Source organism: Procambarus clarkii, chromosome 49 (genome assembly GCF_040958095.1).
Source record: "Procambarus clarkii isolate CNS0578487 chromosome 49, FALCON_Pclarkii_2.0, whole genome shotgun sequence".
Taxonomy (NCBI): domain Eukaryota; kingdom Metazoa; phylum Arthropoda; class Malacostraca; order Decapoda; family Cambaridae; genus Procambarus; species Procambarus clarkii.
Window position 1 is genome coordinate 19,731,062 of NC_091198.1, and position 18,053 is coordinate 19,749,114.

Sequence of the window (18,053 nt, forward strand, 5' to 3'; positions counted from 1 at the left end):
TCTGAAGGGGGAAGCTAGTACTGAGCAATTCTCAAGACGGGACAGCACCAGTGGTTTAAATAGGGAGGGTGCTGTGGGATCACTGGATTTGAACGTTCTCATAATCCATCCCATCATTTTCCTTCCTGCCGCTATATTTGCTCGGTTATGTTCACTAAATGTCAGGTCGTCAGACATCATAATTCCCGGGTCTATTCTAAGTCGCTTTCCTTCTATGAGTAGGCCTCATTGTGCCCTGAAACCTGTATTTCGTTTAAGTTCCTCCTTACCACCATACCTCAGTACCTGGAGCTGTTAAGCATGTTACAAATCCACAAGGGCCGTGACGAGGATTCGAACCTACGTCAGAGAACATCCCAGAAGCTGCCTTAATCGACTGAGCTCTCGGACGCAGGTTCGAATCTTCGTCACGGTCCTTGTGGATTTGTTCATTTGATACATCACGCTATTGTGATTGCTATGTGTAATGTGTTAAGCATGTTATTTTCCGATGCCCAATCGAATATTTGCAGTTTTTTTCCTTCATAGAGGAAATTCTCATGCTGATTGCTTCATCTGCAAATGATGGCACAAGTTGTGACTTGTATTTTTGTCTATATCTGATGTGAGAAAAAGCAACAAGCTCTGGCAGTTGTACTCCCCATGCCGGGCCTGAGGCCAGCAATGACTTGGTCCAACAGGCTGTTGCCTGGAGTGGCCCGCGGGCCCGCATATCCACTATAACCGGGGCCAGATTCATGAAGCAGTTACGCCAGCACTTACGAACGTGTCCATCTTTCCTCAATCTTTGACGGCTTTGGTTACATTTATTAAACAGTTTACAAGCATGAAAACTTGCCAATTAACTGTTGTTATAAACAGCCTCCTGGTGCTTCGGAGCTCATTAACAGTTAAATAATTGTAAACAAAGCCGCCAAAGATTGAGAAAAGATGGACAGGTTCGTAAATGCTTGCGTAACTGCTTCGTGAATCTGGCCCCAGGTGTTCAATCCCACAGCATCTTAACTACGTCGTTTGCTTTGAAAGTTTTTCTAGTGGTAGGAAAGGGGGGTAGAGAGGGGGGGGGGCGGAGGGTTGTATAAATGTATAATACAGTTAAGGGGGAAAGAGTACTGCTAACCGAAGCCATAATGAGACCATTCGAACGAAGCCTCCGGTACAATGGCGACCCAGTACGTGATTGGGTTTTTTTCCCCCACCCCTCAAGGCAATTAGGTTCCAAGACCCGTTCACTTCTGAGCCTTCCAGTCACGACCTCTGGCTGGTCGTACGACCGGACCTGGCATGCATAGTCACGACGCACGCAGCCTGTAAGATACCAGCCCCGTCCACCCCCTTAGACAGACAGACAGACAGAGACAGCAAAACGAACGCGCCTGAGGGACAAGACAGACAGACAGACAGCAAAACGAACGCGCCTGAGGGACAAGACAGACAGACAGACAGACAGCAAAACGAACGCGCCTGAGGGACAAGACAGACAGACAGACAGACAGACAGACAGGCAGGCAGGCAGACAGACAGACAGACAGACAGACAGACAGACAGACAGACAGACAGACAGACAGCAAAACGAACGCGCCTGAGGGACAAGACAGACAGACAGAGACAGCAAAACGAACGCACCTGAGGGACAAGACATACACTGAACGCTGCAAATTCAGTTTTGTTTACAATCACGTCGCTTCGAGGGAAGAGTAAACTGCCGTTGGATATACTCGCCCAAGTCAGATATACTTGAGCGAGTATATCTGTACCCTGACGCAGCCGGAGGTGACGCAAGCATACCCTGGAAGCTCACAGGGGTATATTATAATATACCCCAGCCAGCATTAATATATCCACTCGCTGAAACACTCAATGTTTAAGACAACAAACACTCTTCAAGCATCATGACCTCTCGACACACTCAGCATCAAGTGTCAACACACTACCCTCCACTTCACACACACACACACACACACACACACACACACACACACACACACACACACACACACACACACACACACACACACACACACACACACGATCAACTTGACAAAACAACATTGAGCCTGGACGTAGGTTCGAATCCTCGTCACGGCCCTTGTGGATTTGTTCATCGAGCCTTAATGGTTAACCCCCCCCCCACACACACACACACACACAAAACACTTGCATTTCTTAAAATATAAACACAGGTTTAAGCAGCACTTGGGGGGGGGGGATATAGTTGAAGTGTAAACATTAGAGTGACTCAAAGACTTTTAGGTAAGACTTAAAAGACTTTACTGGAGACGCGGGACTTCATTCACCTTTCCCTGCGGTGTGTGGGGGTCGAACCCCAGGTACGTGGGTTACTTGTGTGGAGCAGTCAATTACCTGGCCACAAGGGGGGAGAGGGGGGTGTGGGGGGGGGGAGGAAATGACTAAGGTGAATGTCGATATGCACATATAGTAGAGATATATATCATTATATAGATATATCATATCAGTGGTATATGATATACCAGTACAATATATACCGATATAACACTTCAATATATACATATACGCCACTACAATATATATACCGATATACCACTACGACATATACCAATACCACCACACCCCATACTACGATATATGCCAATATACCACCACACCATCTTACCTGGATCTTACCTGGAGAGGGCTCCGAGAGTCCCACTCCCCGAGTCCGGCCCGAGGCCATGTAGCAGCCCAAGAAATGTATATGTTTATCACTCAAAATGTTCACTAATATACTTATTGTTTGTGATGTGTATATATAAATATATAGACATGAACACGTTGTACTGAACGGGGTGAGAATAGCTTGAGTTACCTCATCCCTTTTGTGTGTATTAATACCTCAATAAACTTGTTTCAACTTCAATGTAACAGCGTTGATATACGAACAAGGGGGACACGGATGGCAACATGGTACCAGAAGGTGCCACTGGCAATAGTTTTCATGTCCGTAATGTACAAATGGAGGTGAAGGCAGACTCCATACATACATTTAAACAGATTTCAGACAGAGCCAAATAGGTTCCGAGGCCTGTACACCAGTCTGGTTATGGCTGAGAGTCGTGGCTCGTCCCTCGCAAATAACGACTGTTGGAGTATTTTTTAACAGGTGGGAGCGACACACTTCCCACCACACGCTTCGCCAAAAGTGAAATGTTGCACAAGTCTGCGATGATCAACCAGAACATCATGGTTGCAATGATGATTGGACGGGGGGGGGGGGGGGGGGGGAGAGTTCCCACCGTGGCTCTGGCCACCACCATGTTACCTAGCAGTAAAATAGGTACCTGGGTGTTAGTCAGCTGTCACGGGCTGCTTCCTAGGGGTGGAGGCCTGGTCGAGGACCGGGCCGCGGGGACACTAAAAAGCCCCGAAATCATCTCAAGATAACCTCAAGATAACCACCATCACAACAATTATGTGATGATGATGTAAAAATTACGAAAAGAATCAAGACGGATGAAGATATAGACTACAGATAGAGCTCACAGGACCTACAAGGCGATGATTTACATTATACACTGAATTTTGATGATTCAGTTTAGATTATACAGTTCAGTTTGTACAACTGAACCCGCAAGCACAACTAGGCGAGTGACTCCATACACAGTTTCAAATGTAGATATGATAGAGCCCAGTAGGCTCAGGAATCTGTACACCAGTTGATTGACGGTTGAGAGGCGGGACCAAAGAGCCAGAGCTCAACCCCCGCAAGCACAACTAGGTGAGTACAATTAGGTGAGTACAGTGCCAACCCCCCCCCCCCACCACCACCTCAGGGAGAAGGAAAGCAAAAAAGTAGTTTCGAAACAACATTGCAACCAAAGCAAAGACCAAACCTAAATTGCTTCATATCCACACGAGGAGCAGCGCAAAAATTAAGACACAAATGATAAAACTAAGAACAGAACAGAACTCATTCACCGAGAACGACAGAGAAGTGTGTGAGGACATCAACAGGTTCCAGCACCCCGTTCTCGCACTTGCTTACTGTCAATATTGACTTATTTAATATGTGCATATGTGACATGCTAATTGATTGTGAATATTTTAGTTTACCTTGAAAAGCTTCATAGAAAACACCGACCTTATCTAACCTTCTTAGTATGTTAAGATAAGCATCTTATTGCTTCTTATTTACAATTATTACTTAACCTATCAACGGTATAGGTTAAGTAATAATTGTAATTAAGAAGCAATAAGATGCTTATCTTAACATACTAAGAAGGTTAGGTGAGGTCGGTGTTTTCTATGAAGCTTTTCAAGGTAAACTAAAATATTCACAATCAATTAGCATGTCACATATGCACATATTAAATAAGTCAATATTGACTGAAGGCAAGTGCGAGAACGGGTTGGCACCAGGATGTGTTCACAATCGATCAGGAAGAACATCCAGAGCTAAGGAGGACAGAGCCACACCAAGCAAACCTGGATAGCCTTGAGATAACTAGACACACAGTACAAAAAAAAAATTAAATGAGCTAGAACCGACGAGGGCTGTGGAGATGATGCAAGATATCCCCCTGGATGCTAAACGATAGAGCGGAAGCATTGTGGTGGCCGCTTTCTACGATATACAAGTCAACAGAAACAGGAGAACTGTCAGGGAGTTGGAAACAGCCAATGTAGTGCCAATATACGAGGAGTGAAACAGACATTCTGTCTATCAGGATAGACAGGAGATTAAACAGGACGCCAAGAGTGAAACAGACACGAGACATTAAACTACAGATCTATGCCCCAAACTTGCATATCATGCAAGATGATGACAAAAGTCATCAGAGGCTAGTAGAACATCTGGAGTGAAGGGATCTTATAACACAACATCAGCATGGTTGCAGAGATTGCAAATCCTGCACCAAAAACGTCATAGAGGATGAGTGTGACAGACGGGACAGGCGGGAGAGGGGTCGTGACAGACGGGGCAGGCGCGAGAGGGGTCGTGACAGACGGGACAGGCGGGAGAGGGGTCGTGACAGACGGGAGAGTAAGGAGAACTTGGGATACGAGAGAGGGAGGCTGCTGCTTGGATAACCGCCAGAGCCCTAAGTCGTAGTGAAGTCATCTCCTCCCAGCCTCCATGGCCACGTGTTGACCTCGCACGCCCTACACCCGCACGCCCTACACCCGCCCGCACGCCCCTGCCAAACATACTGCAGGCATTTGCAAATGGCACACATACACAGCAGCCGCTAACACCCCACACACACACAAGGCATAGTTAGCTTCAACACTCAAACCCCTTCAAGGGCAATAACTCCTCCCACACCATAAAGCGAGAGAGAGAGAGAGAGAGAGAGAGAGAGAGAGAGAGGAGGGGAGATGGGCATTACCCTTCACTAAACATATACAACACATTCCTTTCCAAAGGTCAGCCTAACCTTCACTCCCCCCCCTCCACCACCCTCCACCACCAAAGAGATCATCCTAACAGGTTCGAATCCTCGTCACGGCCCTTGTGGATGTGTTCAGCTCATCCTAAGTTGTCTAATGGGAGCGCTCCTCTCCCAAGGTCATTGTAATTACTCTCTCCACATCTCTCGCACAACGAGAAAAACAATTAAAGACAATTTTTTTGTTATGAGTGCAACTACGAGACGAGATCACTTAATTGTTGTGGTGATGGAAATTGAAATTGAAATAAGTTTATTGAGGTAAAATACACACAAAGGGATGAGGTAGCTCAAGCTATTCTCACCCCGTTCAGTACATCGTGTTAATACATACATACACACACATCACAAACAATAAACATATTACCAAACATTCTGAGAGATAAACATATATATATTTCCTCCTTTACACAAGTGATGATGGAGGGACGAGGGACGTGGCTGGCTGGCTGGCTGGCTGGCTGGCTGGCTGGCTGGCTGGCTGGCTGGCTGGCTGGCTGGCTCTCTGGCTGGCTGGCTCTCTGGCTGGCTGGCTCTCTGGCTGGCTGGCTGGCTCTCTGGCTGGCTGGCTGGCTCTCTGGCTGGCTGGCTCTCTGGCTGGCTGGCTCTCTGGCTGGCTGGCTCTCTGGCTGGCTGGCTGGCTCTCTGGCTGGCTGGCTGGCTCTCTGGCTGGCTAGCTCGCTGGCTAGCTCTCTGGCTGGCTGGCTGGCTCTCTGGCTGGCTGGCTGGCTCTCTGGCTGGCTGGCTGGCTCTCTGGCTGGCTGGCTGGCTCTCTGGCTGGCTGGCTGGCTGGCTGGCTGGCTGGCTCTCTGGCTGGCTGGCTGGCTCTCTGGCTAGCTGGCTGGCTCTCTCTCTCTCTCTCTCTCTCTCTCTCTCTCTCTCTCTCTCTCTCTCTCTCTCTCTCTCTCTCTGTGGCCAGGAGTCTGTAGGGACAGTACTGGACAGTCCCGCTTGTCCGGCGAGTGATCACAACATTATAAGCACAGGGGGAAACGGGAAGGAAGGAAGGGAGACAGAATAGAATATAATTATCAGAGGGGGGGGGGGGGAAAGCGCCAAGCCATTACGACTATATAGCACATAGAAGGGGTCAGGATAAGGATTTGGGATGGGACGGGGGGGGGGGGGGGGGGGAAGGAATGGTGCCCAACCACTTGTGGACGGTCGGGGATTGACATCTCCAACCGTACATCTTTCCTCAGTTTTTGACGGCTTTGGTTACATTTATTAAACAGTTTACAAGCATGAAAACTTGCCAATCAACTGTTGTTATTGTTATAAACAGCCTCCTGGTGCTTCGGAGCTCATTAACTGTTTAATAATTGTAAACAAAGCCGCTAAAGATTGAGAAAAGATATACAGGTTCATAAGTGCTGACGTAACTGCTTCGAGAATCTGGCCCTTGTACACCAGTTGATTGACAGTTGAGACGCGGGACCAAAGAGCCAAAGCTCAACCCCCGCAAGAACAACTAGGCGAGTACAAGACAGCCTATAAATGACCCAGTGACCAGAGAGAATGACAAGGCTACAAATCCAGACTAAGAGACCGGTTTGAAACTCTGGGAACTCATGCAAGTCTTCACAGTTCACTAAATGGTCCACTAAACTGTTGTGGTTCTTGTTTCACGGTGTTATTATCGCCAGCGATGGTCAGTAGTTCTAGGTGGCCGGACACTGGCGACTTTACCCTCTGCAATACGGAACAGAAATAACCTATCGAACACAGCCCCGCTCCTGTGCCAGGTAAGTCCACTACGGGCTCACCATAGCCCGTGCTACTTGGAACATTTTGTTCCCAGTAGCTGAATCTATAACACCAACACAAAGAACAAAGAACACCAGGCGTGGCGGCGAGGTGTGGTACAACACCGAGGCCTTAACAACTAGGGGAAGACTTAAGACAACTTGACCCCACAATGCTGCAAGGGTCTCGCACTGACGGCCTACAAATATGACACATGTTTTACCCCCAGCAACACCATCGTGAGGACATGGTTGGTGACGATGAGTCACAATAACGTGGCTGAAGTATGTTGACCAGACCACACACTAGAAGGTGAAGGGACGACGACGTTTCGGTCCGTCCTGGACCATTCTCAAGTCGATTGTGACTCAAGTCGATTGTCACAATCGACTTGATCAGAATGGTCCAGGCCGGACCGAAACGTCGTCGTCCCTTCACCTTCTAGTGTGTGGTCTGGTCAACATGGTTGGAAACTGGAGCCTGTGTCTAGTTGTAGGGATACAGCCTACTGGAGTCACCTGTAGTAGGCTAATCAAGTGGAATTATAACTGAAAATAGAAGCAAATTCAATAGGCCTAGTCTACCCAATTTCAAGAACAGCATGTTATGAGGATAGGGTCAATGCCTCAGGTGACTGAGCCCAGGAGAGAAGGGGGGGTCGAGGAGCTGAAGCCCGACCAGCAGGCACATTCCGGTGAGCCATCAGGCAATCCTTACCCCGTGAAGGCCGAAGCGCATCAATATTTACCCAAATTTACCCAAAGGTTGCCATCTCCAGTGGCCTTGGCCCAGATTCACGAAGCAGTTACGCAAGTACTTACGAACGTGTCCATGTTTCCTCAATCTTTGACGGCTTTGGTTACATTTATTAAACAGTTTACAAACATGAAAACTTGCCAATCAACTGTTGTTATTGTTATAAACAGCCTCCTGGTACTTCGGAGCTCATTAACTGTTTAATAATTGTAAACAAAGCCGCCAAAGATTGAGAAAAGATGGACAGGTTCGTAAGTGCTTGCGTAACTGCTTCGTGAATCTGGCCCCTCGTCGGGAAGAGGGAGCACAGAGACGGGGTTGTCAAGCCTGGCCAGCGTTACCGTACATACTTCACCTGTGTCGTGTTAAGCTGCCTTATTATTGTAAACATCAGAGAACGCGCCGGACCAGCTCTCTCCAGGGGAGAAAACCCTGATAATTTGGTGCATTTTATCCAAGTGTAGCGTCCTCTTGCTGCCCCGTGGCGCCCAGGACCACTGAGGGGGACGAGGAGGGGGGAGGAGGGGGACGAGGAGGGGGAGGACGAGGGACGAGGAGGGGGAGGACGAGGGACGAGGAGGAGGGGGAGGAGGAGGGGGAGGAGGAGGGGGAGGAGGGGGAGGAGGAGGGGGAGGAGGAGGGGGGGGGGGAGGGACGAGGAGGGGGGGGAAGGACGAGGGACGAGGAGGGGGGACGAGGAGGGGGGGGGGAAGGACGAGGGGCAAGGAGGAGGGACGAGGGGGGGGGGACGTGGAGCAAGAAGAGAAAGGCCATCTCCCTCACTGTATACGAGTGCCAACCCCCCCCCCCAGTGCCAACCAGCGCGATGTCACTTTGTTAAGCTTAAGTAGTGAGAATTACTGAAGTGTGGTGGTGGCGGTGGTGGCAGGGTAGGGGTGGTGGTGGCAGCGGGTGGAGGAGGGGGAATGTGCCGTGTGGGGTTGGGGTGGCAGGATTGGCCATTGGTAGGGTGGAGGAGGATTACAGGAGGGGTAGAGAGGGAAACTGGGCGTTGCACCCCCCCCCCCCCTCTCACACAGGTGCAATGAGCCCAAGAGCTTAGGCCTACTCGAGGGGAGCCAAGCCCCCCCACAGTACATAATTCCAAGTTGAAATACGAATCCAGAAACCCCCCGTTGTCCAATACTTGTACAGCACGTGAATAGGCCACCACTAAGCCTGATATAAGGTATATTATGCGCCCTCATATGCGCTATATTAGGCCCTCATATACGTGCTATACCAGGCCTGGTCGAGACCAGGGGCCAAATTCACGAAGCAGTTACGCAAGTACTTACGAACGTGTACATCTTTCCTCAATCTTTGACGGCTTTGGTTACATTTATTAAACAGTTTACAAACATGAAAACTTGCCAATCAACTGTTGTTATTGTTATAAACAGCCTCCTGGTGCTTCGGAGCTCATTAACTGTTTAATAATTGTAAACAAAGCCGCCAAAGATTGAGGAAAGATGGACAGGTTCGTAAGTGCTTGGGTAACTGCTTCCTGAATCTGAGACCTGGTCGAGGACCGGGCCGCGGGGACGCTAAGCCCCGTAACCAAGGGGGGTAGAAATAGCCTAAGCTACTCTATCCCTTTGAGATGTATTTATTGCTTATCTCAATAAACATACTTGAACTTGAACTTGAGCCCCGTAACCAAGCACCTCAAGGTAACCACGTAGACGACTACGCCAGACTCTGCACACCCAAGACACATGACGAATGTGTGTTGACCTAATGAGAGGAGATGAGATGCAATACGGGATGCTGGAGGCAGGACGACAGGCACGGCCAAGTCAAGGGTAAAGTTGTCAACTGTAGAATATAGGTCACAAGTTACAACCAACACACACACACACACACACACACACACACACACACGGGGGGGGGGGGCTGTTAGCCTGGTGGATAGCGCGCAGGACTCGTAATTCTGTGGCGCGGGTTCGATTCCCGCACCAGGCAGAAACAAATGGGCAAAGTTTCTTTCACCCTGAATGCCCCTGGTAGCTAGCAGTAAATAGGTACCTGGGAGTTAGTCAGCTGTCACGGGCTGCTCCCTGGGGTGTATGTGTATGGTGTGCAGAAAAAAAGTAGTAAACAGTTGATTGACAAAATCAACTGAACGAGCAAAGCTCAACCCCCGCAAACACAACTAGGTGAATACAACCAGGTGAACATACACACACACACACACACACACACACACACACACACACACACACACACTTGTTAGTTAGGGGAGAAGGTGGTGGAGGCCAAGACCATCAGTAGTTTCAAAGCGTTATATGACAGAGTGCTGGGAAGACGGGACACCACGAGCGTAGCTCTCATCCTGTAACTACACTTAGGTAATTACACTTAGGTAATTACACACACAAATTCTCAGAGGAATTGACAGGGTAGACAAGGATAAACTATTCAACACTGTTGGTAAGTGAACAAGGGGACACGGGTGGAAACTGAGTACCCAAATGAGCCACAGGGACGTTAGAAAGAACTTTTTTCAGTGTCAAAGTAGTTAACAAATGGAATGCATTAGGCAGTGATGTAGTGGAGGCTGACTCCATACACAGTTTCAAGTGTAGATATGATAGAGCCCAATAGGCTCAGGAACCTGTACACCAGTTGACTGACAGTTGAGAGGCGAGACCAAAGAGCCAGAGCTCAACCGCCACAAGCACAGCAAGGCTCACGTACACCCAGGGGCAAGCATTCAGCAATACCCAAGAGGGAGTCGCCGTGTCCTTGGAGAGCCGGAGAGGAAGATCCCAATTATAAGCAGCCAAACCTCTAACATACACGAGTCAAGGGCGGCCCTGTCCTCCAACGCCTCCAGCCCCTTAATATCCTCCCCTGCACTGTCACTCCCCCTTCATTCCATCCCCCTTTCTATCCCCCCATCGCTCCACTCCTTTCTATCCACCTCATAACACGTGTCATGTTATCTACGTGTGCTTCAGATATTAGACATATATCTAATATTATCACAATCGACTTGAGAATGGTCCAGGACGGACCGAAACGTCGTCGTCCCTTCACCTTCTAGTGTGTACTCACCTAGTTGTATTTGCGAGGGTTGAGCTCTGGCTCTTTAGTCCCGCCTCTCAACCGTCAATCAACAGGTGTACAGATTCCTGAGCCTATTGGGCTCTATCATATCTACACTTGAAACTGTATGGAGTCAGCCTCCATACACAGTGTGTGGTCTGGTCAACATGTGCTTCAGCCTACAGTTTAGACTTCTTGTCTTGTGCATGACCCTCGGTCCTGCGTGACTGAATGCCAGCATTATCCTCACTCTAATAATTAATTGAATTCCTCAGATTAGGCAAAATTGTAATTAATTTTGTCAATAAAGATGTTAATAATAAAAAATAATCTACAAGAACTCCATCTGCCTGAGAAAGCCCGCGAGAGTGTGTGTGTAGGGAGGTCATCCCAGCCCGGCCTCCTAAGGTGCCCAAACGTCCAGAAACAGTCGTACTAAAGTGCCCTACTCCTAACCAACCAGGGGCCAGATTCACGAAGCAGTTACGCAAGCACTTACGAACCTGTACAAGTACTTTAAAGACCTGCTCGTCCTCTGGTGTAATTGTTAATTTAAAGACCACAGAGCCAGTCACCAGCCAGCTGGTACACTACACCACAGAGCCGGTCACCAGACAGCTGGTACACTACACCACAGAGCCAGTCACCAGCCAGCTGGTACACTACACCACAGAGCCAGTCACCAGACAGCTGGTACACTACACCACAGAGCCAGTCACCAGACAGCTGGTACACTACACCACAGAGCCAGTCACCAGCCAGCTGGTACACTACACCACAGAGCCAGTCACCAGACAGCTGGTACACTACACCACAGAGCCAGTCACCAGCCAGCTGGTACACTACACCACAGAGCCAGTCACCAGACAGCTGGTACACTACACCACAGAGCCAGTCACCAGACAGCTGGTACACTACACCACAGAGCCAGTCACCAGCCAGCTGGTACACTACACCACAGAGCCAGTCACCAGCCAGCTGGTACACTACACCACAGAGCCAGTCACCAGACAGCTGGTACACTACACCACAGAGCCAGTCACCAGCCAGCTGGTACACTACACCACAGAGCCAGTCACCAGACAGCTGGTACACTACACCACAGAGCCGGTCACCAGACAGCTGGTACACTACACCACAGAGCCGATCACCAGTCAGCTGGTACACTACACCACAGAGCCGGTCACCAGACAGCTGGTACACTACACCACAGAGCCAGTCACCAGCCAGCTGGTACACTACACCACAGAGCCAGTCACCAGACAGCTGGTACACTACACCACAGAGCCGGTCACCAGACAGCTGGTACACTACACCACAGAGCCAGTCACCAGTCAGCTGGTACACTACACCACAGAGCCGGTCACTAGACAGCTGGTACACTACACCACAGAGCCAGTCACCAGCCAGCTGGTACACTACACCACAGAGCCAGTCACCAGCCAGCTGGTACACTACACCACAGAGCCAGTCACCAGCCAGCTGGTACACTACACCACAGAGCCAGTCACCAGCCAGCTGGTACACTACACCACAGAGCCAGTCACCAGCCAGCTGGTACACTACACCACAGAGCCGGTCACCAGACAGCTGGTACACTACACCACAGAGCCAGTCACCAGCCAGCTGGTACACTATACCACAGAGCCACGTCACCAGCCAGCTGGTACACTAGACCACAGCGCCAGTCACCAGACAGCTGGTACACTACACCACAGAGCCAGTTACCAGCCAGCTGGTACACTAGACCACAGCGCCAGTCACCAGACAGCTGGTACACTACACCACAGAGCCAGTCACCAGCCAGCTGGTACACTAGACCACAGCGCCAATCACCAGACAGCTGGTACACTACACCACAGAGCCAGTCACCAGCCAGCTGGTACACTACACCACAGCGCCAGTCACCAGACAGCTGGTACACTACTCCACAGAGCCGGTCACCAGCCAGCTGGTACACTACACCACAGAGCCGGTCACCAGCCAGCTGGTACACTACACCACAGCGCCAGTCACCAGCCAGCTGGTACACTACACCACAGAGCCAGTCACCAGCCAGCTGGTACACTACACCACAGAGCCGGTCACCAGACAGCTGGTACACTACACCACAGAGCCAGTCACCAGCCAGCTGGTACACTACACCACAGAGCCAGTCACCAGCCAGCTGGTACACTACACCACAGAGCCAGTCACCAGACAGCTGGTACATAAAGAGGTTCACAGTTCTCCCAGGCCTCGCAAAAAGTTCAACCATCGTTTAACTAGCTCAACACCACCACCTTTTGATATCTCCACACGCTATCCTTAATGTAGCCTTGCACAACATCCTGCCACTGCTATCTTACGTCCCTATCCCGCTAGACCATCTCCGAGCCTTTGGCTGCACTATCAGGCTGGACCTATCCCTTGTCATTCGTCTATCCCACTATCCTGCTGGATCAGTATCAGTATCTCTGTTGAGACCCATCGTCTGTCTTGAAGATACTTTCATTATACGTTTCCTTAACTCATTATCCCTAAATCAAAAACAACTTTCCTCAGATCAATCAATCAATCAATCAATATCTATCTATATCTATATCTATATCTATCTATCTATCTCTCTCTCTCTTTTATTAACATCCATGATTAAACCACTAATATTCTGGATTTTTTTATATTAACCTAATATATAAAAAAATCCATTTTGTAGAGTATACTACCCACCAATAACAAGTTTGTGGGATTATGTGGAGGTGCTTAAGATCTCACACAACACAATGGTTGGGTATCTAGTCTCCGGACACCATTGTTGTCTGGGATGATCTTAGAGAACATGGATTCGTAGAAGGAGTCTCAGATGCCGTTTTCGGAAAACAGTGTGATTAATGAATTGAGAAATTGAATGTACGTTGTATGCTACTTGGTAGAAATAAACGAATATACATTATACACTAGTTGACTAGACCACACATTAGAAGGTGAAGGGACGACGACAACGTTTCGGTCCGTGCTGGACCATTCTCAAGTCGATTGTGACTCTCTCAAGTCGATTCTCACAATCGACTTGAGAATGGTCCAGGACGGACCGAAACGTCGTCGTCCCTTCACCTTCTAGTGTGTGGTCTGGTCAACATACTTTAGCCACGTTATTGTGACTCATCGCCTGCATATACACTAGTGTTACACCTATAGTGCTCGTAGGAGAGGTATGTCTTACAAGATCATACACTGAGAGGTATGTCTTACAAGATCATACACTAAGAGGTATGTCTTACAAGATCATATACATCTGCGGTAAACATACGTCAAGGAAATACTAGACAGCCAATACGCCACAAATATGCCGTACCTGTAAGAGCCAAAGCCAGACTAAAGCTACACTCACAGCATTAAGGCTACCACATACCTGAAATAGATTAGCTGTCAGTTCCTGTAGCTCGTTTTCCACCTCGTCCCTGATCTTGGACAACCGGTGCACCTCTTCCTCCTTGTGTTTTAGCTCGTCCTTCACCTTCTCCAGCTGCTCCTCCACGTCTTCCAGCCTGGAGGACTGTGTTCCATTCACGCCCTCACACGTCCCGTTCACAGCGTGTCCGTTCACTTCAACCACTTTAACTGGCGAGTGTGAGTACGAGGAGGGCGAGGTGGAGGACGTGCAGGAGGACGACGAGGACGTGGTGGACGAGGTGGAGGAGGCGTGTGACCGAGCAGACACGCTGGATATTGATTTAGTTGGAGATGAAGCAGGAGTGACCGAGATCTTCGGGGTTTCGTGTCCATTACTGACCCCATTTTCCTGTAAACGGAATTGTACTTCGCTGAGAGACAAGGCGTCAGCTGGCCCTTCCTCGCTGGAGCCATTCCGGGCAGCCTGCTCGGCCTTAGCCAGATACCCGGCGCCTTTCTGCAGCGCCTCGGCGTAGGCCTCCAAGTCCAGGTTAGCTGCGTCGAGAAGCAGGCGAGAATTCGGCGCCTCCATGAGTAGCCGCGGGGAATATGGCGCTACGATATGGCCATCGGAGGTGAGCCCCCTGGAGGCCATAACGTGGCACTTGAGCGCCGTGACCTTGGCTCTCACGTCCTGACGCCAGCCGTCCACCTCAGCAATAAGGGAATCGTCTTCCTGAGGAAGCCGCGACCCCCCCAGCCCTGTCGACGTCGACACCGCCACACTCATCCCGCTCACTTCCCAGCGACCACCATCTGAAACAACAAGTAGCGCACACATTAGTTCCCGCCCGCTAACACATTGATTGATGAACATTAAGCCGCCCAAGAGGCGGCGCGGGCATCAATAACCGGCTATCAGTTGTTGTTGTTATAGATTCAGCTACTGGGGAACAAGTTCCAAGTAGCACGGGCTATGGTGAGCCCGTAGTGGACTTACCTGGCACAGGAGCGGTGCCGGCTACCAGTCTTGACTACAGTCGATATACCGAGTTCCACCCCCATGCACGCCCTTGTTAGTCCACCCCCTAAGTACACTTCTCTCTTATCTCGGTACACCCACAACACTATATAGGCTGTTAGTACACCCTGGGTACATTACCTCCTCGCTTAACCCAGCTCTCTGGCCTAAACTCTCGTACATACCTTGAGGTTACCTTGAGGTGCTTCCGGGGCTTAGCGTCCCCGCGGCCCGGTCGTCGACCAGGCCTCCTGGTCGACGACCGGGCCTCCTGGTCGACCATACATGTGTATGGTCCCTTCACTTCACGACCACATACTCTTGTGGCTCTCTCAATTCACCCTCAATACTCACCTGAGGCTTCCTGTCACCTTTCTACCCACACGCAGAATAACCCAGTCGTTTGTGGTTTTAGATTCAGCTACTGGGAACAAGTTGCAAGTAGCACGGGCTATGGTGAGCCCGTTGTGAACTTACCTGGCACAGGAACGGGGCTGTAACTTGATAACCCCGTTATAAATCCCCGTATTAACATCTTAAAGGTTATAATATCTTGTGAGAAATGTATATAATCCATTGATTGTTACAGCCTAGTAACGTTTGAAAATAAAAGGTTTATATATTACGTTACTTCGATTAAAGAGCGTCAATGCCAAAGCAAAACTGAAACAGCAAGGAAAGAATTTGGCAAATCATAATATTTACTCCCACTTGCTTATGAAGAACATAGGGTGCAGCAGCTGGGCCAGCAGCAGTTTACACACACACCCAAGGACACGTGGCCCTCTCCCTCGTCGTCGTTGTTGTTATAGATTCAGCTACTCGGAACAAGTTCCAAGTAGCACGGGCTATGGTGAGCCCGTAGTGGACTTACCTGGCACAGGCCCGTTTCTGTCATAATCCATGATATATTAGTGATGCACAACACCTAGTCTGCTCAGCACCGCTCCTGTGCCAGGTAAGTCCACTACGGGCTCACCATAGCCCATGCTACTTGGAACGTGTTCCGAGTAGCTAACAACAACCACCACCTAGTCTGCCGTTATGCACAAGACTGTGTTTGGTTTGCTCCTGGCAACACCACTCAACATTCGCTTCCAGTGTTTATAACCTTGCAATGTAGTGTAATAAAGCCACTTTATTTGTGAAGTTTTGCATATCCCATGGCAACACAGCCCTGCCAGTAAGCCTTACACCATGTCTGCAACACTCGGCCAAAGAAACTTGAGAAAAATGTCACATATCGTTCATGAAACACAAAATTCAAGGCGTTTATACCAAGCTGGGTAGGATAGCGCTTCGGATTCGTAGTCCTGAGGTTCCGGGTTCGATCCCCGGTGGAGGCGGAGACAAATGGGCAAAATGTTTCATTCACCTTGATGCCCCTGTTACCTAGCAGTAAATAGGTACCTGGGTGTTAGTCAGCTGCTACGGGTTGCTTCCTGAGGGTGGAGGCCTGATCGAGGACCGGGCCACTGGGACGCTAAGCCCCGAAATCATCTCAAGATAACCTCAAGATGATAGATCCCACTGGAGTTTAAACGAGAGCCGGAAAGTCAGGCGAGGCACCCAAGGCACTGGGACGGCATGGCGCCACAGAGGGAGCACGCTGCCAATGTCACCTATGACCCTAACTATGCTCTGCCACGACACCAGAGCCGCCATCCAAAACTGTGCTGCGCGCACACACACACACACACACACACACACACACACACACACACACACACACACACACACACACACACACACACACACACACACACACACACACACACACACCTTACGGGAATTAAACCTCACTTCGCTGGAAGACAGAAGAGTTAGGGGGGACATGATCACCACATTCAAGATTCTGGAGGGAATTGATATGGTAGATAAAGACAGTCTATTTAACACAAGGGGAACACGCACATGGGGACACAGGTGGAAACTGAGTGCCCAAATGAGCCACAGAGATATTAGAAAGAACTTTTTTAGTGTCAGAGTGGTTGACAAATGGAATGCATTAGGGGGTGATGTGGTGGAGGCTGACTCCATACACAGTTTCAAATGTAGATATGACAGAGCCCGATAGGCTCAGGAATCTGTACACCTGTTGATTGACGGTTGAGAGGCGGGACCAAAGAGCCAGAGCTCAACCCCCGCAAACACAACTAGGTGAGTACACACACACACACACAATATGCCCTGCGTCTATAATTCTTGTAAGCCTGTGGCAGAATTATGGTTTCCTTGCCATATGTGAATAAGCATTTGTGCTGTAACCACGAGACAGAGAGAGGGGAGAGAGAAGGGGAAGAGACTGGAGGAGAAAGAGGGGAGGAGAGAGAGAGAGATAAAGATGGAGTAAGATAAGAGTGAGCAGAAGGACACGGACCACACACATCATGACTGACCCACCCATCACCACTCAGCGTATTAACTTCCACACCATATCTATCTCTGATACTAACATTACCCCATGGTTTATCTATGAATTCCATTAACCAAATAAATATTTAATGACCGACATTTTTCCATGTGTGTATCCAGAACTTACGTAGTTTCCCTGATATCTCCGAGTAGAATTTTTTGTTTACATGTGGTGAAATGTCACACACACACACACACACACACACACACACACACACACACACACACACACACACACACACACACACACACACACACACACACTGCACTCTACGGCGCCTTAG

At 49.4% G+C, this 18,053-nt stretch overlaps 1 protein-coding gene across 2 annotated transcripts in view; it reads right to left on the minus strand.

The window, feature by feature from the left end:
* The window catches only part of LOC123763177 (guanine nucleotide exchange factor for Rab-3A), a 100,535-nt gene that overhangs the window by 63,611 nt on the left and 18,871 nt on the right, over positions 1 to 18,053 (minus strand). For both annotated transcript variants that reach the window (XM_045750182.2, XM_045750183.2), the window contains exon 2: positions 14,353 to 15,149. In XM_045750182.2, coding sequence (XP_045606138.2) covers positions 14,353 to 15,123 — 771 coding nt within the window. In that variant the 5' untranslated portion in view covers positions 15,124 to 15,149. The remainder of the gene's footprint in view (positions 1 to 14,352; positions 15,150 to 18,053) is intronic.